General features: G+C 42.1%; 1 protein-coding gene across 1 annotated transcript in view; it reads right to left on the minus strand.

Moving 5' to 3' along the window:
* The window catches only part of SEPTIN10 (septin 10), a 53,227-nt gene that overhangs the window by 21,239 nt on the left and 13,637 nt on the right, over positions 1–18,351 (minus strand). The window contains exons 2-5 of the mRNA XM_032653118.1: positions 12,257–12,325; positions 8,065–8,185; positions 7,455–7,650; positions 281–467 (exon numbers count right to left, since the gene is read on the minus strand). Of these exons, the coding sequence (XP_032509009.1) occupies positions 281–467; positions 7,455–7,650; positions 8,065–8,185; positions 12,257–12,325 (573 nt within the window). The remainder of the gene's footprint in view (positions 1–280; positions 468–7,454; positions 7,651–8,064; positions 8,186–12,256; positions 12,326–18,351) is intronic.

The raw sequence follows: 18,351 nt of genomic DNA on the forward strand, positions 1-18,351 counted from the left end.
AGTTACGTGAAAATGAATACCCATATTCTGGCATGCAATTTAATCACTAAAAAAGGACTAAAATTTTATGTTAATGCTTTTTCTTTGCATCTCATCTCCCAAACTGAATTTCTCTGGAAAATATCCTAAAATTGAAAATTATCAAATGTTTTTAAAATGCACAGAATAAGAGTTATGACATATGTATATATCATAAAGATACTTTCATAGTTCCAAGTGAATGAACTTGGAACTATTAAAATGAACTGAAGCACGATGGTTGGTCCTTTTCCAAACCCACCTTGCTGTCCAGGCTTTTCATGGTCAAGAGATCCAGTGTCTTCAGAGAGTGGCCTGTCGGGGAGATGAAGTAGAGGCACACGTGGATGCGAGAGTCGTGGTAGTTAAAGAGGGAGCGTTTGATTTTCAGCTCTTCTTGGAGATAGGCCTCAAACTGAGCGTCGATGTAGTCAACAATTGGTTGGTAGCTGAAAAAACAATTATTTAAATATTTAATACAATATATTCATGATACCTTAATAAGGTATATGCATAAATCTAAAGTTTGAGGTCTGTATTTTCACCAGTGAACAGTTGCTATCTATGCTAAACAGATAACTTAAGTAATAAAACAATGTGCAAACGTGCAGGTACAAAGGCAGTACTTTGAAACCATCAGAACAACCTGTGCTTTAAACCATTTTATAGAAACAACACTGAACGTACACTAATTCCCTCTCACACTCATTCACACGCTGGAGCCCTTCTGGCACGGCTTCCCACACTTGCCAGGCTGCTGAAGGAGGGTAGGTGTCTAATTGCAACCAAACTGGACATGGCATATTATTCTGCTGAGAGGAGGCACGAGTATCAACAACTTAAAAGATGCTTAAGTCAAATTCCATGACTCCCTGCTTCTGAAATCAGATCGTGAGGCGTAGAAAGCATTAACGTAGTAAGGAGGAAGGGCACACCCACGTGGAAGCGCCTAACTGGTGACGCAGGCATGACCTTATTTACTTACAAGCAAGAGAAAGCCCGTCGCAGCCGACACGCGAGTCCTTGCCTGGACCCTCCTCCTGCCTGGCGCGTGTGCCCCCACAGCTGTTCCAGGCTGTTCACCCTTCAGGGTGCAGCTCACAGCACGATGCACTGCAGACAATAGTTTGTGAACGGTCCACTTCATTTTGGTATGCTAAATCACCGCCTGTGAACCTCAACTTTCTATGCGTAACTATTCTCATCAGGCAAATCTGGGCTTCCAAGTGAAAAAAGCAGCAAACGGATCCTCTGTCGTCAAATTCCCTGGACACCTCTACACTTATCCCTGTAGCCCCTAAACAGAGCCTCAGTAACTGTGCCGCTGCAGTACTAATAAATGTGCATTCAGCGCAACGCCTGGCCCTGCCAGTCCTCGAGGATCATCACCTCCTTCTTTCAAACTCATAGAACCCCTGTTGTCCCCAGGCACACAGCACGCAGCTGGGGACAGAGATGGGACCTTACGCCTCTGTGCTCTCCACACAACAGCACACCTTCACCACATCAGATGTACTATCGGGGACACCATCCTTGGGAAACGGGTCTAAATGCGACCCAACGTGATGCCATCCCCAAAATCATAAAACAGTAAAAATTAATCTGTAAGTACATATTTAACATAAAATTTCCAAAGAAGCTTCTATTAATGACTTAAAATAGATCAATTATAAATAGCCATAAACACTCCTCTATCTGAATGCTTTGCATAATGCCTGTCATAAATGAAAACCATAAACATTTTTTGTTAAATAAATAACATTAGAAATTCTTCCACAGTATTTTCCTCTAGGCTTCCATTTCCAGTACCTTGCAGGTTCAATCTTCAATGAAATGAAAGACACTGGCTTAAAATACAAAAACCACCTCCTTTTTCAAAGTACTCATAAAGGGTAAGGAAGTAACCACCTCGAAACTGAAGAGAGTAGAAACAGGGAGGTGAGCAGAGGACCAGAGCGGGCTTGGTAAATGGGCCAAATCCAGCCACGTTCCTTTGTTATTCATAGTCTGAGGCTGCTTTTTCGCTACAAGCAGAGTAGTTTGGACAGAGGCCGTAGGTTCTGCAAAGCTTGAGATATTTACTTCTCTGGCCTTTACAGAAAAGGTGTACCAGCCCCTGCACTAAAAGCATCAGTGCTAGTTTCATCCTGAGGCCAGTTTGTCAATGTGGTTCTTCGGCTTTGCTCCCGAAGGATTTGCGGGACAAGAAGGAAGAAAGTAAAGTCCAGGTCCACACAGGAGACTGCCTCCCCACACTACGCTGAGGTCCTCAGATCTACGCCTTCAGTGCGGGAATGAGCTAGAAGTAAACCCGCAGTTCCTCCCCCCTCCCCAAGGATGTGAGGGAAGGTTGCCCTGGCACTAAATGAAGTTGGGAAAATAAACGGAGAGGGAGAACCACCCTCAAGAACTTGTGGCCACGGGGTCAGCCCTCACAGGAATCCACGGCCCGGGTTCACACATGGCCTCTGATTCTGAGAACCTCAAGCCACGAAACTAGGATCCTGAGTATTAACACCCAGAGGGACCTAAGGTAAGCAAATCCAAATCTGTTCTGAGTATCTCCGCAAATAACTTTTCAAAGACCATGAGAACTCCAATAAAAAAACAACCAAGCATATAGGGGAGAAAAGGCACAATGAATAAGAACCAAAGGAAAAAACAAACATCAGTACAATAACTGCAAAATTGCAATGTACTGGAATTATAAGATATAGTTACAAAATAGAGACAAAAGAAATAGAAATAAAGGTGAACTTGAATATACGTGCTGGGAATAGTAAAGTAACAAAAAGTGGTCCTACAGATATGAATATGAACCACACAGAATGTATAGATTTGAAAACTGTAATAACCAGAATGAAAAACTCATGGATTAGTTTAAAAGCATATTGGACACAGCTAAAGAGAGAATCAGTACACTGGAGGATAAATCCGAACTAATTATCCAGAAAACAATAAAGAGAAGGAAAAAAAAAAGATTCAACTATGGAAGAGAGATTAATAAACACAGAAGACATAACGAGAAGGTCTAACATACATTTTAATACCGTTTCAGAAGGGGCAGAAACAGCATCTGAAGAGGTGATGTCTCAGATTTTTTAAAAGAACTGATGATACTGTTCAGACTCAAGAAGTCAAGCATATCACAATCAGGATAAATTATAAATAAATAAAACCTAGATATATCACGGTAAAACTGGAGAACAACAAAAACAAAGATCTTAAAAGCACTGGAGGAAAATAAGGAGGATACTCTTAAGGGGAAGACAGACTCACAGCTGCCTTCTCAGCAGTAAAAACAGAAGCCAGGAGACAGTGGAATGGTATCTTCAGTGGGAGGAAAGAAAATAAATGCCCACCCAGAATTGTATACCCAACTAAAATTTCAAGTATGAGAGTAAAACAGAAAATTTTGGTTAAGAGGGTAGTAAATACTGGCTATATAAAATGATAATAATAATGTCTTGTGTGGTTAGGAAAAAGAGAGAGAAAACATGACAGGGTAAGTTGGAGGGGTGGGGGGGCGGTTAACAGTTTAACTGTTCAAAATTCCATTTTATTGTCTATTTGTATCATCGAGGACAAGTACAAATATTAATTAACCTCAAACCTTGATTAGGTTAGAGATTATGTTTGTAATTTCTAGGGTAACAGCTACAAGAATAGAAATCAAGCAAGAAAGGAAAAAGAAACGTGAAACTCGCGACAAACAGAAAACTCAAAATAAGATGGTAAATTTAAACCTAAAATATCAGTAAATATATTACCTGTGAATGGACTAAGCACACAATTAAAAGTAAATATTGTCACAGTGGATTTTAAAAAAGAAAACCATATGCTTGATCAGAAGCACACCTAAAGCACAAGAGTACCCAAAGGCTGGAGTGAAGGAAAGAGCACGCCTCCACAAGGAAGTGACGTCTGACAACACAGAAGCCTCACAAGAGGAAGAGGTCGCTACCTAGGGATAAAAGCATCTATTCTTCAGGATAAAAGAAAAGAAAAAGTTAATTGAAATTGGAAATATCAATACTACACATCAAAATTTGTGGGATGCAGCCACACTTAGAGGGTATGTATGGGTAAAGCCATACTTAGAGGGTAATTTATAATCTGAAATACATAAGGCTGAGAATCAGTGAGAAATCAGAGCAAATTAGATCAAAATCCAAAGAAAAGTAATTACAGATATAAGAGCAGAAATTCATAAAATAGGAAAAACAGTAAGTATAAAATTGATAGGATCGACAAAGCCAAAATTTGAAAAGACCAAGTAAACTTACCACACTTTGTCAAGGCTGACCAAGGAGAAGAGAAACAAGCACAAATAACCAGTACCAGGAAAGGAGGTGTAGATGTCATTACAGATGATGAAGACAATGAAAATATATTAGAAGAATATTATCAACATCTTTAAGTAAATATATTTGGGAATTTGGATGAAACAGATTCCTGGAAAATTGTAACTTTTCAAAGCTGTCTCAAAAAACAACTCCAAATTGTCCTGTAATCATTAATGAAAATTAGTAACTCAAAATCTTCTCAGAAAACTCCAGGCCCAGATGGTTTTACTGGCAAGTTCCACCAATCATTCCAGGGAAGAATAACTCTAATCTTACACAAATTTTTCCAAAAAACAGAGTGAAAAACTCCCCAAACCCATTTTAGAAGGCTAACATAACATTTATTTAAAAAAAAAAAAAAAAAAGGATAGTATAAGATACTGGTTGAAAACCTCACTTATAGACATAACATGCAAAAATACTAAAAGGAAAAAAAAAAATCAGATACAGCACAATATAAAAAGAACACCAAACGGTATCCAAGACTGCCAGGTTAATTTACCAATAAAAAGTCAGTTACTGTAATTCATCTTATTAAAGATTAAAGGAGAAAAATTACAATCTTTTCCACAGAATCCAAAAAATACCTGATAATAATATGTATTCATGATTTTAAAAAAACAACTCTTACTAATAATATAAAGTAACTTCCTTATTCTAACTGAAAAAAAGAAAGCAGCATAATTCAGGGCAAAAAGGGAGCTTTCCCTTTGGAGTCAGGGCAAGGCAAAGATGCCCACTATCTCCACTGACTCTAGTGGAGTACTGCCAGTCCCAGTGCAGTCAGGTATTAAAATGTGAGAAAGGAAATAAAGACCACTGTCTTCAGCCATGCTGGAGGAGCAGCAACTGGATCCACACCCCGCCCCCGCCCCCGCCCCCACCCCCGCCCGGACAAAATATATGGAAAGGGGGTTTCAGACACAGGACAACAGGCAGTAAAAATGCTGATCACTGGGAGATGAATGAGGGGAGTCTACAGCCTCCCAGCCCCACTGCCTGCAGACAAGTTTCTGGGGCCCAGCACAAAAGAGGGCACAAAGCCTGGCAGACCCACTGAGGACGGAGGAGAGACAGGCGCTCAGGGAGGCCAAAGTACCGAGACTTCACCAGAGGGCGCCGGGAAGAAGCCACAGCACCCACCCCAGGAGAAGGCACCGCCCCGGGGGAGCCCCTGGGGAAGAAGTGGGCAGCAGGGCACGTGAGGGGACTCAAGGCTGTGGACATTTCCTATAACTGTCGTGGTGGTGGTGGTGGGTAGGAACTACATGTTTGTCAAAAGTAACTAAATTGTATGCTTAAGCAAACAACGCATTGTATTATTCTATGTAAATTATACAGCAATAGGGCTTCCTTGGTGGTGCAATGGTTAAGAATCCGCCTGCCAACGCAGGGGACACGGGTTCAATCCCTGATCTGGGAAGATCCCACATGCTGCAGAGCAACTAAGCCCGTGCGCCACAACTACTGAGCCTGCGCTCTGGAGCCCGTGAGCCACAACTACTGAGTCTGCACTCTAGAGCCCGTGCTCCGCAGCAAGAGAAGCTACCGCAATGAGAAGCCCACGCACTGCAACGAAGAGTGGCCCCCGCTCGCTGCAGCTAGAGAAAGCCCATGCGCAGCAATGAAGACCCAATGCAGCCAAAAATAAAAAACAAATAAATTTTTAAAAAATTATACAGCAATAAAACTTATTTAAAAAGAAGAAACAAAAGAATTAGAAAGGAGGAATATGCCATTATTTGCAGATTACATACATAGAAAACCTAAACAAATTTAGAGACGAGTTATTGGAATTAATCAGAGAATTCACAGAAGTGGCTATATGCAAGATCAATTATATTTCCATACACCAAATAGAAAATGAAATATTTGTAAAAGATGCCATTTACAAGATCATCAAAGCTACCAAATAAATGTAAGTGATTTCTATACAGAAAAGGCCTTTGCCTCCTCCACCGACCTGCTTCCTCCAGAAAGCCCACAAAACTGTTTCCTGAAATCTAAAGTAGAACACGCAAGTGTTCCGAACAGGCTAACACATAAAGACAGTCAATGATGCAACATATTTTCCCTCTAAAGCAAACATTTAGGACCTAGGAAACTACCTCTAATAATGAAAATATATAACTTTCAAAAAGGAGAAAGAACAAAAAGTCATTGCTTTGCCCCAGTCTATTTCCTCCTTTTATAGTTTAAATTTCATATAGAATCTATAATCAATCTTTATAATACCATAGGAGGGGCCTCCCTGCTGGTCCAATGGTAAAGTCTGCCTGCCAATGCAGGGGAGGTGGGTTCGATCCCTGGTTGGGAACTAAGATCCCACAGGCTGCAGAGCACCTAAGCCTGCGCACCACACTACTGAGCCCGTGCACCTCAACGAGAGAGCCCGCGTGCTGCAAACTACAGAGCTCACGTGCTCTGGAGCCCATGCACCACAACTAGAGAGAGAAACCTCGCACGCCACAACAAAGAGCCTGCGTACCTCAACTAAGACCGGTCACAGCACCCCCACCCCAAAATAATAAAAATAAATAAATAAATAAATTTAAAGAAAAAGAATAATTATAATACCTTAGAAATAATGACAAAAATAGTGACCTAATATAAAATACAAATAAAAATTTCATTATCAAACCTTTCCTGCGATGCTTAATAATGTACCTGGCTAATTTAGTTAGAATTTCACAAAACACTTCATGCACCATGGATTTGGCGATTATATATTTGCCATATATGCCTTGTTGTTTTGTTTTTTTTTCTCAACAAGACAAGTCTTGCCTGAAAATTAGTTAAAATCACTTAATAAACACCAAATTGTCATATCAGGAAATAACTAAAACTATTTTTGCTGAAACACACATTTTAAAAATGTGATTCAGATTACTCTAAAGAAATTAGACAACTGGATAGAAAAATGTCAATTTGTTAACAATAATAAAATATTGCTTAATTATTAAAAAAATTTAAGTCTGGGAGGAAAGGCATGGGTTTCCACAGTTGAAAATCAAATCACAGCACCTAGGGCAAGAAGGCAGATATCCTGAAATAAGAAAAACCTATTTATTACAAGAGGAAAGCGTGTACCTCTCTTCTTTGTTTATTTGGTCACCAAATCCCACTGTATTCACGATGGTCAATTTCAATCGAACGTTACTTTCCTGGAGTTCATATGTCTGTGCTTTAAGTCTAACATGTGGGTAAAAATGTGAGGATTCATGGTCTTCAAAATTCGTATTAAATAGTGTGTCAATCAGCGTTGATTTTCCAATTCCAGTCTCCCCTGAAAGAAATGCAGGTACATCTTCACAGGTGCACAGGATGGATGAAGAAAAACAGAACAGTAAACTCTTACAATGGTTTCATGGATCCCAAATATTTCAGATACTTCAAAGGCTGGATTGTCCCTGAAATAAATACATGCTAAGGCTGGTCCACTGAGTCACCAGCAGAGCATAAAAACGAATCACGTGTGCTAAGTTACTCAGAACTCTGAAGAAAGCACTGAAATGTTTAAAGAACAAACAAAAAGTTTAAAGCAGTAGAGCTAAGAAAACCAAAACCGATAGAATTTAAATAACTGGAAAAAAATCTGTAATCATGATCTTAAGTTGCTAATGTGGGCACCATGCTGCTCATGACGAGAAGGAAGCGAGCACAGGACCAGGAAGGAAGAATCTGGGGGCTTGGCACTTACCCACGCAGAGAATATTGAAGCAGAAGCCTTGCTGAATTGATCTGCTGACCAGCTGATCAGGCAGACTCTCAAAACCAACATGGCCAGACATGGCTAAAGAACGAGTGTTTTCTTTTTTTTGCTGAAAGGAAACAAAAACAACGGCAACAATTTTTTAAAGTCTTACTAAAACAGGATATAGGCACATTAGAGATAAACATAATTTATCAGAAAAAAATTAAAGACTTTTTGATCATTATACCTCCCCCAAGATACAACCGGTTAAGTTTGTGAGAAACCTGTGTCCAGACCCTCAAAACACATATTTCTTATTATCTTCCTATGATGAGAGTCCAGCACTACTTATGACATAAAAATATTTGATTTTCCAAAACGGGAAAATACTGTTGGATGAAGAAAACTTTACAAGCAACCAGGGGTGGGAAGGCGTATTACAGACAAGTAAAACATAAGACGCGCACCAAAAGACGACAGAACAGCACCAGTAAAGCGCCAAAGAAGAAGTGACAGCCCCGAGTTCTGTATCCAATGAAAACACCCCTCACAGGTGAAGGCAAATGAAGACAGCTACATTTGCTAAATGTACAAATGACATTTACGAAATGGCCCGGCCAGAAATGCTACACGACAAGAAATGCTAAAAGTTCTCCAAGAGAAAGGAAAATGACAACAGGTGGAAACTCAGATCTACAAAAAGGATGAAGACTGTCAGAAAGGTAAAAATATGGGTAAACGTAAGAGAATTTTTTGCTAGTTTTAATTTCTTGAAAATATAGATTGACTGCTTAAAGCAATAACAACAGTGTATTACAGGATTTATGATACATGGAGAAGCAGGATGCATGACTGTGACAGCACAAAAGATGGGAAGGGGAATGGAGTTACACTGTCGTAAGGTTTCTACACTATACAGGAAGTGCTGCAACACTGAAGGCAGTGAGTGGTAAGTTAAAGCCCACGTCAATTACTGTTTAAAAAATAAAAGACCAAAGAGGGTTAGCTAGTCAGCAATCATAAAAATACTCCATTAATCCAGAAGGAGGCAGGAAAAGAAAAGAAAATGAAAGAACAAATGGGACAAATGGAAAACACATGGCCACAAATGTATGGACACCAAGGGGGGAAGTGGTGGTGGGATGAACTGGGAGGTTGGGATTGACATGTATACACTAATATGTATTAAATGGATAACTAATAAGAACCTGCTGTATAAAAAAAATAAAATAAAATTCAAAAAAAAAAAACGTAAAAAAAAAGAACACACACGGCCAGTTGGTAGACTTAAACCAGCTGCGTCTATAATTAAACAGAAGTGGCCTAAGCCAGCTGTCCAACAGGACAGGACCTTCCATGACAATGCTGAGCTGCCAACTGGAGCCACCAGCCACATGCAGTCACTGAGCACCTGCACGTGACGCATGCAACCGAGGAAGGAACTTTTTAATTTTATTTAATTTTAACTAATTTAAATTTAAATAGCCACGTGTGGCTAGTGGCCACCATACTAGACAGTGTAGGTCTAAACATTTCAATTAAAAGGAAATTGTCAGACTGGATAAAAGAGCAAGACCCAAATATATGCTGTCGATACAGTAACCAACTGCTGATGGTAAAATTCATATGGGAAGGCAGAAGACTTAGAACAGCTAGAATGACTGTACAAAAGAACAAGCTGAAGGACTTACAGTACCTAATCTGAGGCTACAATCACCAAGGAGTGTGGTATTGTGACAATCTATTATTTACCTATTTGTCTACTTAATCAAAATTAAAAACTTAAGAGTTATCAAGGAATATGCAAGTCACAGACTGGGAGAAAATAGTATATATATGACAAAGCACTTGTATTCAGAATACATAAAGAATTTTGTAAGATTCAATAACAAGGCAACCCACTTTAAAAAAAATGGGTAAAACACTTGAACAGACCCTTCACAAAAAAGATAACAAAACAGCCAATGAGCACATGAAAGAGTGTGCAACATTATTACCAGTTATCAGGAAAATGTGAAGCACAACTACAATGAGATACCCCCGAACAGCCACTAAAATGGCAAAAATGTAAAAGGCTGATAACATCAAGCGTTGGAGATGATGAACAAAAACGGGAACTCTGATAAGTTCGCTGCTGCACATGCAAAATGGCACAGCCGCTCTGGAAGGCAGGCAGTGGTTTCTTATAAAGTTAAGTACACGTAACCATACAGCCAAAAGACCCCGCTTGCCAGCACCCAAGATAGAGCACCCATCCACACAAGGACTGACGCACGGATGGTCGTAGCAGCTTTCCTCCAAACAGTCAGAAGTGGCAAGAAACAAGCAAAGGCCCAACAACTGGCAAATGGATAAACAAGTTGTAGTGAATCCACACGAAGGAATCCTGAACGACTGACACATTCCACACGTGGAGAAATCTCAAATGCTAAGTATCTAAACAGTGATTTATTCACTGTGATTTCAGTTTCAGAAAGAAAAAATCTTTTCATATATTCTCATATATATATATGAACATGGATGAAGATGTCTCAAAGGGTAGTGACAGACTGTTGGGAGTGGACCTGGAGGTGTAGGTGAGAAAGACGAGCTTGTCACTGTATATGGTGAGAGAGTTCCCACGAGGACCCCAAGACTGCTGGCACCGGTGTACCCACACCTTCTGGTTATTCAAACGCTAATCTAGGTGCTGCGGTGAAGGGGTTTGACAGATGTCATTACGGTCCCAAATCAGTTAACCTTAGAAAGGGAGATTATCCAGGGTGGACCATTAAAAGGGACAGAGGACTTCCGAGTGGAAGGGATTTGAAGCATGAAGGGGCCCTGCCTTTCCAGTTCTCCTTGCTGTATGGGTCGCAAGGACCCAAGAATGATCTCCAGAAGCTGGCAGCAACCGGCCAGCAAAGAATGGAACTCTGCTGACAACCTGGAAGGGTTGGGAGTGGGGTGGGGTGCGGTCCCAGCTGGGAACCAGCAGCCGACCTCCTGCACGTGAGGCCTGGGTGGAGAAGCCAGGGGAGCCAGCCTGGCGCTCCCGACCCGCAGGCTGGGCGCTAATCAACAGCTGCTGTCTTAAGCAGCTCAGTCCGTGCCATTTGTTACAGAGCAACAGAAAACTAGTCCACGAACGAGTTGTGCCCTTCGAGTCCCTTTTACCAGGTAAGCCTGTTATCTCTGTGATTTAAAAAGAAGAGAGAATGAAGAAACACACTATGCTTCCCAGCTGGCCGTGAGAGCGTTCAAGAGGATTAGAACAGTATTTGTTAGAGTTTCTATTGGAAGCACAAAAGTTGAACTAAATGGCCTATAGAATCCCTCCTGGTTCTAAAGAATGTGATTTTAATGTCATGGAAATAAAAGAATCTTTTCAAAAATGTGGGAGTGGTCAGCATCATTTAATGAAGAAGAGGGGCTGGAGAGGATGAGGACTGAGCAGTGAGCACTCAGTGCATCACTCACTAAACAATTACAGTAGTTTCAGCAAAGCGACGTGTTAGAAGACAGATTAAGAGTAATTCAAAGCCTGCGAGGTGATAAAATAAAGATGGAACAGACTACAACTACCAATGAGAGAACAGAGATAAAATGATGGCAGCTCGGTGGCCAGATGACCAAGTATCAGAACTGGGGGGACCTCAGCACGCGTTGGGAGGCAGAGGCTGCTGGAGCGTGGAGCTAAAGGAAAGGGATCTCGTGACCCGTGCTCATGGTTACTGTTTTCTCTTTTAAAACACTGACAACTCACCTCATTCACCAAATTAAATTTACTCCCTCTTTCTAAATATAACTTTTAATACAAATTACCCAAACACATCCCTCCTGTGCAGGCACTCAGAAAGCCCTCAGAAGCACTAAGGTCTGACCTCGCACTCAGGAAGGCTCTGACAGGGCCGTCCCGTGGCGTCCCACCCTGTCATCATCAAGGTCTGTGAGGACGCCAGCTACAGCAGTGTCAGGCTCCCCCTGCCGGCCGTGGCAGAGCTGGAACCTGCATCTGCTTAACGTCAGGCAGGGTAGAGACGCTGTGGACAGTCGACAGGGATGCAGTTCGTCACTGATTTTTAACTTGGATCAACATAACGGTTAATTCATATTCAAGGTAAGTAGCAACAAAAGTCTTTCAGGTCTCTCAGTAGTTATTCTGAAACCACAGAGGCATCCAGAGTACAAGGTGGGTCTACTTAAAAGATATACTCACTTTCTCTTCATTGTCAAATACTTGTGAGGACATATGAGCTGTTTTTGTTGCCATGTGAGACTGAAAGAGCTGAAAAAGAAAACACAGATATTACTCCAAAAAACCCTATATCTAAGTAATGTACTTACATTAAAAAGGAATTCCAATATTGTCATTATCACCAAGCTTTGACTTGTAATCTACACAAGTGACTCATGTTTAAAACTGTGGTTTTCTTGCTGGAAGGATATCTGCACAGGTAAGTAATATGTGATAGCCAACACATGATACACATTATTGCACTTACACCCACACACACAAAAATGTAAAAATTATCATGTATAGAACCCCTACCACATGCCCATCACCATGCCAGCTCACGGAGTACATGCTCTCATTTGATCCTCAGGACAGATCTGAGCTACACACATTACCACTCCACAGCCTGCACAAGAAAATTAGGATTCTGAAAGGTTAAGTAACTCACCCTAAACCGTACAAGCCAGTAAGCTGTAGGCACAGGTCTACTCTGACTGCAAAGCTGGTGTTCGTCCTACTGTACCAAGTGTAGACCAAGTACTCAGTCACCTGTATGCAGGGAGTGGGGAACACAGTACCAGAGAAGCTGTGGGAATTTAATTTCCGAGCAACCGCCTCAAGGGCACTGCCGCCCTACTCTGGAGGGCAGTGCAAGGCAAGGAGGAAACGTGGCCTTTTTAAAAAGTAACAGGAACATGGATGTAGTAAGAAAAAACACAAACGGTGCCAATGAGAACACAGAGCAGAATAAGTGGGTTCCCTTCCTCCCCTGATTCCCTGCAACCTCAGCAGTGCTCTCCCCAGAGGCCACCTCCTGGGGGTAGAGGATGCGCGTGGTGGGAACGTGCAGTCTCTTTGGCTCACAGACATGGCACATAACCCATGCTCTGCAGCGGGTGTTTCCTTTCCACTTAATCTATGGTGGGGGGACTTCCCTGGTGGCGCAGTGGTTAAGAATCCGCCAGCCAATGCAGGGGACACGGGTTCAAGCCCTGGTCCAGGAAGATCCCACGTGTCGCAGAGCATGCTAAGCCCACGAGCCACAACTACTGAAGCCCGCGTGCCTAGAGCCTGTGCTCCGCAACAAGAAAAGCCACTGCGATGAGAAGCCCGTGCACCACAACTACTGAGCCTGCACTCTATAGCCTGCGAGCCACAACTACTGAGCCCACGGGCCTAGAGCTCGTGCTCCGCAACAAGAGAAGCCACCACAGTGAGAAGCCTGTGTCCCACAACTAGAGAAAGCCTGCGCACAGCAATGAAGACCCAATGCAGCCAAAAATAAATAAATCTGTGACTCTGTTTAATAAATAAATAAAGAAAGAAAGAAAGAAAGAAAGAACACTCCCTCTTAAAAAAAAAAACCTCTCTGGTGCAGACTGTTTCCGCAGAATGTGAGCTGCCTCACTCCCTCTACAGGACAGCACTCTGTTCTGTAAACTACACAACATGCGGATGCACTGTCTTTAAATACAGTGAACTACGCTGCAGTGAACAGCTTTGCCCACACATGGGACGGGGGACTGGACCCTGCAGCAAGGGAGGGGCGTGTCTGGCGCCTCGAACCGCCCCTCCCCCCACCCTGGGCTGTGAACGCAACACCAACAGACACGCGGGGCACGTCGGGACTGCGTTCTACACAACGCTAACGACCCCCTTCCTCTGGTACTTCCTGGGTAATGTAAGCTTTTGAAGACTGACCCTGGGACTTAACAGGACACGTAGCAAGTCCAAACCCTGAGCAGCCAACTAACTGAGCGCACTGTGGCGACAGGTGGCTCTGGCCAGTGGGAAGAGGCCCCGTATAAGAGCACAGCCAAGGCTCGGGATGAACACACAAGCACTGGCTGTGTTTTTACTATTTAAAAAGTGAAAAGCACGTAATGATACAAAGCCCACCAGAACTGGCCTAGTGTGGTTTTAACTGTACACACACAGCTCCCTGACTCCCCCTAGCCCGTCACAGTGTGTCACACGAGCCAGAGAGCACATCCCCACTCTGAGCCAGCACAGAAGAGTGAGAGCAGAGGGAAAAGAGAGCAGTGGTCACGGCTACGCACACAAAGAGGAAAGACAGTGACACTGCGCTGGGCCAAGAGACGGCCAAGCAACAAGCAAGGCGGCATAAGGTGGGAGGACCCCTGAGCCCCGGAAGGGAGGCCGGTTTTCTTATCTGGATAAAGTGAACCGTGAGGGAAAGTTTGCTGGAAACACAACGCTCATCGTCTCTGGCGAAGTTACGAAGAGGCGAGAAGCCGAGCAGGGGCAGACGAGTTGTGGGCTGAGGCCTGGAGTGTCCGCCTGGGCTGGGACCTGCTGTCGGGACCCAGGCGCCCCCGAAGCTCTGGCTCAGGGCCCCGCGCAGGCCCAGAGGGAAAGCGAACAGAGCCTTCGCGCGGCCATCCGCTGCCGTTGGGATGGGAGCGGGTGCCGCCACGTCTAACTGAACTTCATCAACTACAGAACTCTAATGAAAATTAATCTTTATAAAACTACACTAAGAAAGTAGTTTTGGGGTTTTAATATAATGGAGAGCATATCAAAATTTTTGTGAAATGCTGCTTAGGAAGCAGTTTCATTGATGTGTAAAATTTGCTTAGAAAAAATGAGATAGGGTTTGTACTCCTTTATGATTAAACTTTAAACTTTGACTAATACAACCAAGGTTACGTTTCTGTCATTTATGTAAGTTCATATCAAATATCCACTTTTGTTTATTCATTTCCTGTGTTTCTGAACACCAGCCAAAAAGCTTACTTAAAATCTCTGTGGATAAATATTTTGATCGGGAAGTAAAAATGAGTCACATAAAAGTATTATAAATAGTTATTTTTAGTATTTTCCACTGGTACTACCTGACTAGTCAAATTTCCAAAACACATTTTAGAATGAAAACAGTTTTTAATAAATTAACAAGACATTATTGAAGGTAAAATAACAAAGGGACAAGAGTTGATCCAGTCCCTCTAGTGGCAAACACTAAATTAAAAAAAAATCTGGAAGTGGAATTCCAGTCTGCTCCACTACTGACTAGCTTCTTAGTAAATCCTATGCTGGGAACTGGGTCTCAGGAGGAAAAGACACGGCCCTTGATCTTAAGAACTTATCTCAGAGAAAACACAAGCTCATAATAGGCAATCAAATCTCATTCCAAGGCACCAGGGAAACTAACAAAATCACTATCTACATTTTTGATGACAGTCAGTAGCTTTTATTTTAAATACAAGCATACGTCATACATACACAAACACACATGTATTTAAATCTCTACACCTACATCCCAGAAAGAAAAACTTTATACAGTACTTTTAACTCCTGGCAAAGTCTAACAAATTTTTTTAAAGTTGTAGTATATAATGAATCACAGAAAAAATGCCAGAACATTTTGGGGAAGATCAGGTTCTCCACCTTCTTCAAAATATCAGTTTGAGGCAATGCAACAGAGGCTGCACACAATCTGTCCTGGGGTCCCTTGGAGACAGGTGGTAGGTGACCTTTTTCCTGCCGGTCAGTTATGGGGAAAATTCGGTGATTCTTTCACAACAGGACCCTAGATTTCCTGACGACTCTTCTGACTCTCCTGGAAACAGTCCTGTAATGCCTCATCACTTCTCTAGGTACAACAATGAGCTTTGGAGGAACAGAATTATGACTTGGGTTACAACAGCTTCATTTTAACTTCACTTTCCCACAGTTTTTATCTTCGTAAAGCTAATCCAAGAAATAGAACCACAGTTTTCAAATTATCCTCTGGTACTGCTTGGAGTTCTTTAGGCCAAAAAAAAAAAAAAAAAAAAAGTAAGAGAGAATGAAGAGCAGAGAGATCAAAATAGTTATCTGGGCCTATTTTATGGATTTCAAGAGATCCGCGTTCTTTGGCTTAAAACAATACTTTGAAATATTCCACAGATGCATTATTTAAAATCATTTTATTAAATCTTCAGCTTAAGTAAACTTTAAAAGTAAAGTTAATATACTCATCTAAAATTTTCCTAAAAACAAGTAGTAAAATTACCTTATTCAAATTATACAGAAGTTGATTCTGGAAGTGGATACTAATTACAACCAGGGAAAAAAAGAAACAATCCAACTGAATCAATAAGACTGGGCACTGTCACGAGAAGCAACATGCTGGCCTCCTGTCCCTCCAAGACAGTCTTGGTCGAGGGCAGCTTAGGGTAGGCCAAGTTCCATCAAAATATCACTTCAATTTTACCACCATCTCCAATAAACATAAAAGTTAAAGGGTAACTACAAAGTCTCATATGCAGCCTCAAAAGATCATCAAGATGGGAAAATTCTTGAGAGTAATTCATATGAAAAAGAGTTAGGAATTTTAAGCTCAAAAGAAACCCTTACAGTAATGTGTATGTAGCTGCTTTAGATACAAATGCAATCTTATTTTGAAATTACTTTCCCCCACTTAATTAGAAAAGGAGTATTTTATGTTTATTACAGGAAAAAAAACACCCTTTCTAATTGTGTCACTTTAATAACACTACCATGAACACTCCTCCGTGGCAGCCAAACGGTGTGCCCCACAGATGTCCCTCCAACAAGAACTGCCCTCAGCTACACAGGATGCAATGAGCTGATGGCCTCCAGCAGCTGGGCCTGCAGGACTGGACCCACACCACACCTTCCCAGGCAGCCCTAGCCGAGGCCTGAGCGCAGTGCGGTGTCAGGACCTGGGCTCTTCTGCCCCACGCAGGCTGCCCTGGCAGGCACTGGGCTGGCCCAGACTCTGCTGGAGCCGCATGGCCTCTGAGGGTCTCTCTGTGGATTCTGCTTCCTCCCCTTTCTCCTCCAGGGCGTTACCCTCCCCCGCCCCATGACCCCCCCCCCCCCACCGCCGGCTCCCCAGTCAATCTCTAACACTCCTGGCTCTTCCTTGAGGACCCCACACACACCTGTACAACCATCGATCACTGTGTACATCTATCTGATAAGTTTTCTCACAAGAAATCCCTAGACTAATTACTGGTCAGAGGTATAAACATATTGCCAAACTTACATTTCCAAAATCAGTATAAAAATAAAGTATCATTTCATTATATAGTCACCAATACAGGTGTTAACAATTTTTTAAGTGTCAATCTGTTAGGCAAAAACTGAAATCTTAATTTGATTTCTGGTATTCTGAACATTTTTTTTTTCAGGTTACTGGCCTAAAAAGTACATAGTATATTTTCATTCATCACCAGTTCGCGTTTTCCCATTTGCCTATTAGGGTATTCCTTTTTTGTTTCTTATTAACGAGAGCTGTTGGATGTAACTCCATGCTTGTCATGTGTATTACAAATGTCTTTTCTGGATTTGTCACTGATCTTCTTGGTTTCCATAGAGCTCAATCTATCAAGCTTTTCTATTATGGGTTCTTCCTTAAATGTAAGGCTTAGAAAATCTTTCCACACTCCAAGTTTTTTAAAAACATGAATCTAAATTTTTTCCGAGTTCTCTCATGGCTTCATGTCTTATACAGAAGGTTTTAAGCCTTCTAAACATTACTTTCTAGTTCTGTGTGAGGTACTTTCCCCCAGTGTTGTTGGCCTGTTGCAGCATCAGGGGACAGCAAAGCATATTCAAACATCTATAGTCTGTCTCATGGAGCTGAATCTCCCAAGGGAAAAAGCAGGACCCACAAATGAACTAGGGAGGCTGACCTGACACAACAAAGGGAAACTTCTGAAGGTCTCTAAAAAAAAAAGGTGTCTAACAAGATGGGCTGGGCTGCCCGGGAAGGATTCAGCTGCTGACCCGGGCAAACTGTGGCGCCAGTTCCTGCTCTGATCTTCTAAGTTCGCTTTCAACTCAGAATGTATGACCTGTGAGCAAGCAATGAGGAAAAGTATGTGATGTGATGGAGAATGAAGGATGAGTCACGGGAAACTGCAAGTACAGACAAGGTGGATTAAGGAAAGACAGAACACAACCACACCTAGTTGATACGGAAAGCCTTATTTAAATGATAATTAGACGGTTTGCATTCCAGGGAGAGGAAGTATGTCCCAGGCAGGCTAGGTGACAAGCCAATCAAAGTTGAGAAGTCAATTACGTAGGACAGGGGAAGGCAGAAG

This window comes from Phocoena sinus, chromosome 13, assembly GCF_008692025.1.
Source record: "Phocoena sinus isolate mPhoSin1 chromosome 13, mPhoSin1.pri, whole genome shotgun sequence".
Lineage (NCBI taxonomy): Eukaryota > Metazoa > Chordata > Mammalia > Artiodactyla > Phocoenidae > Phocoena > Phocoena sinus.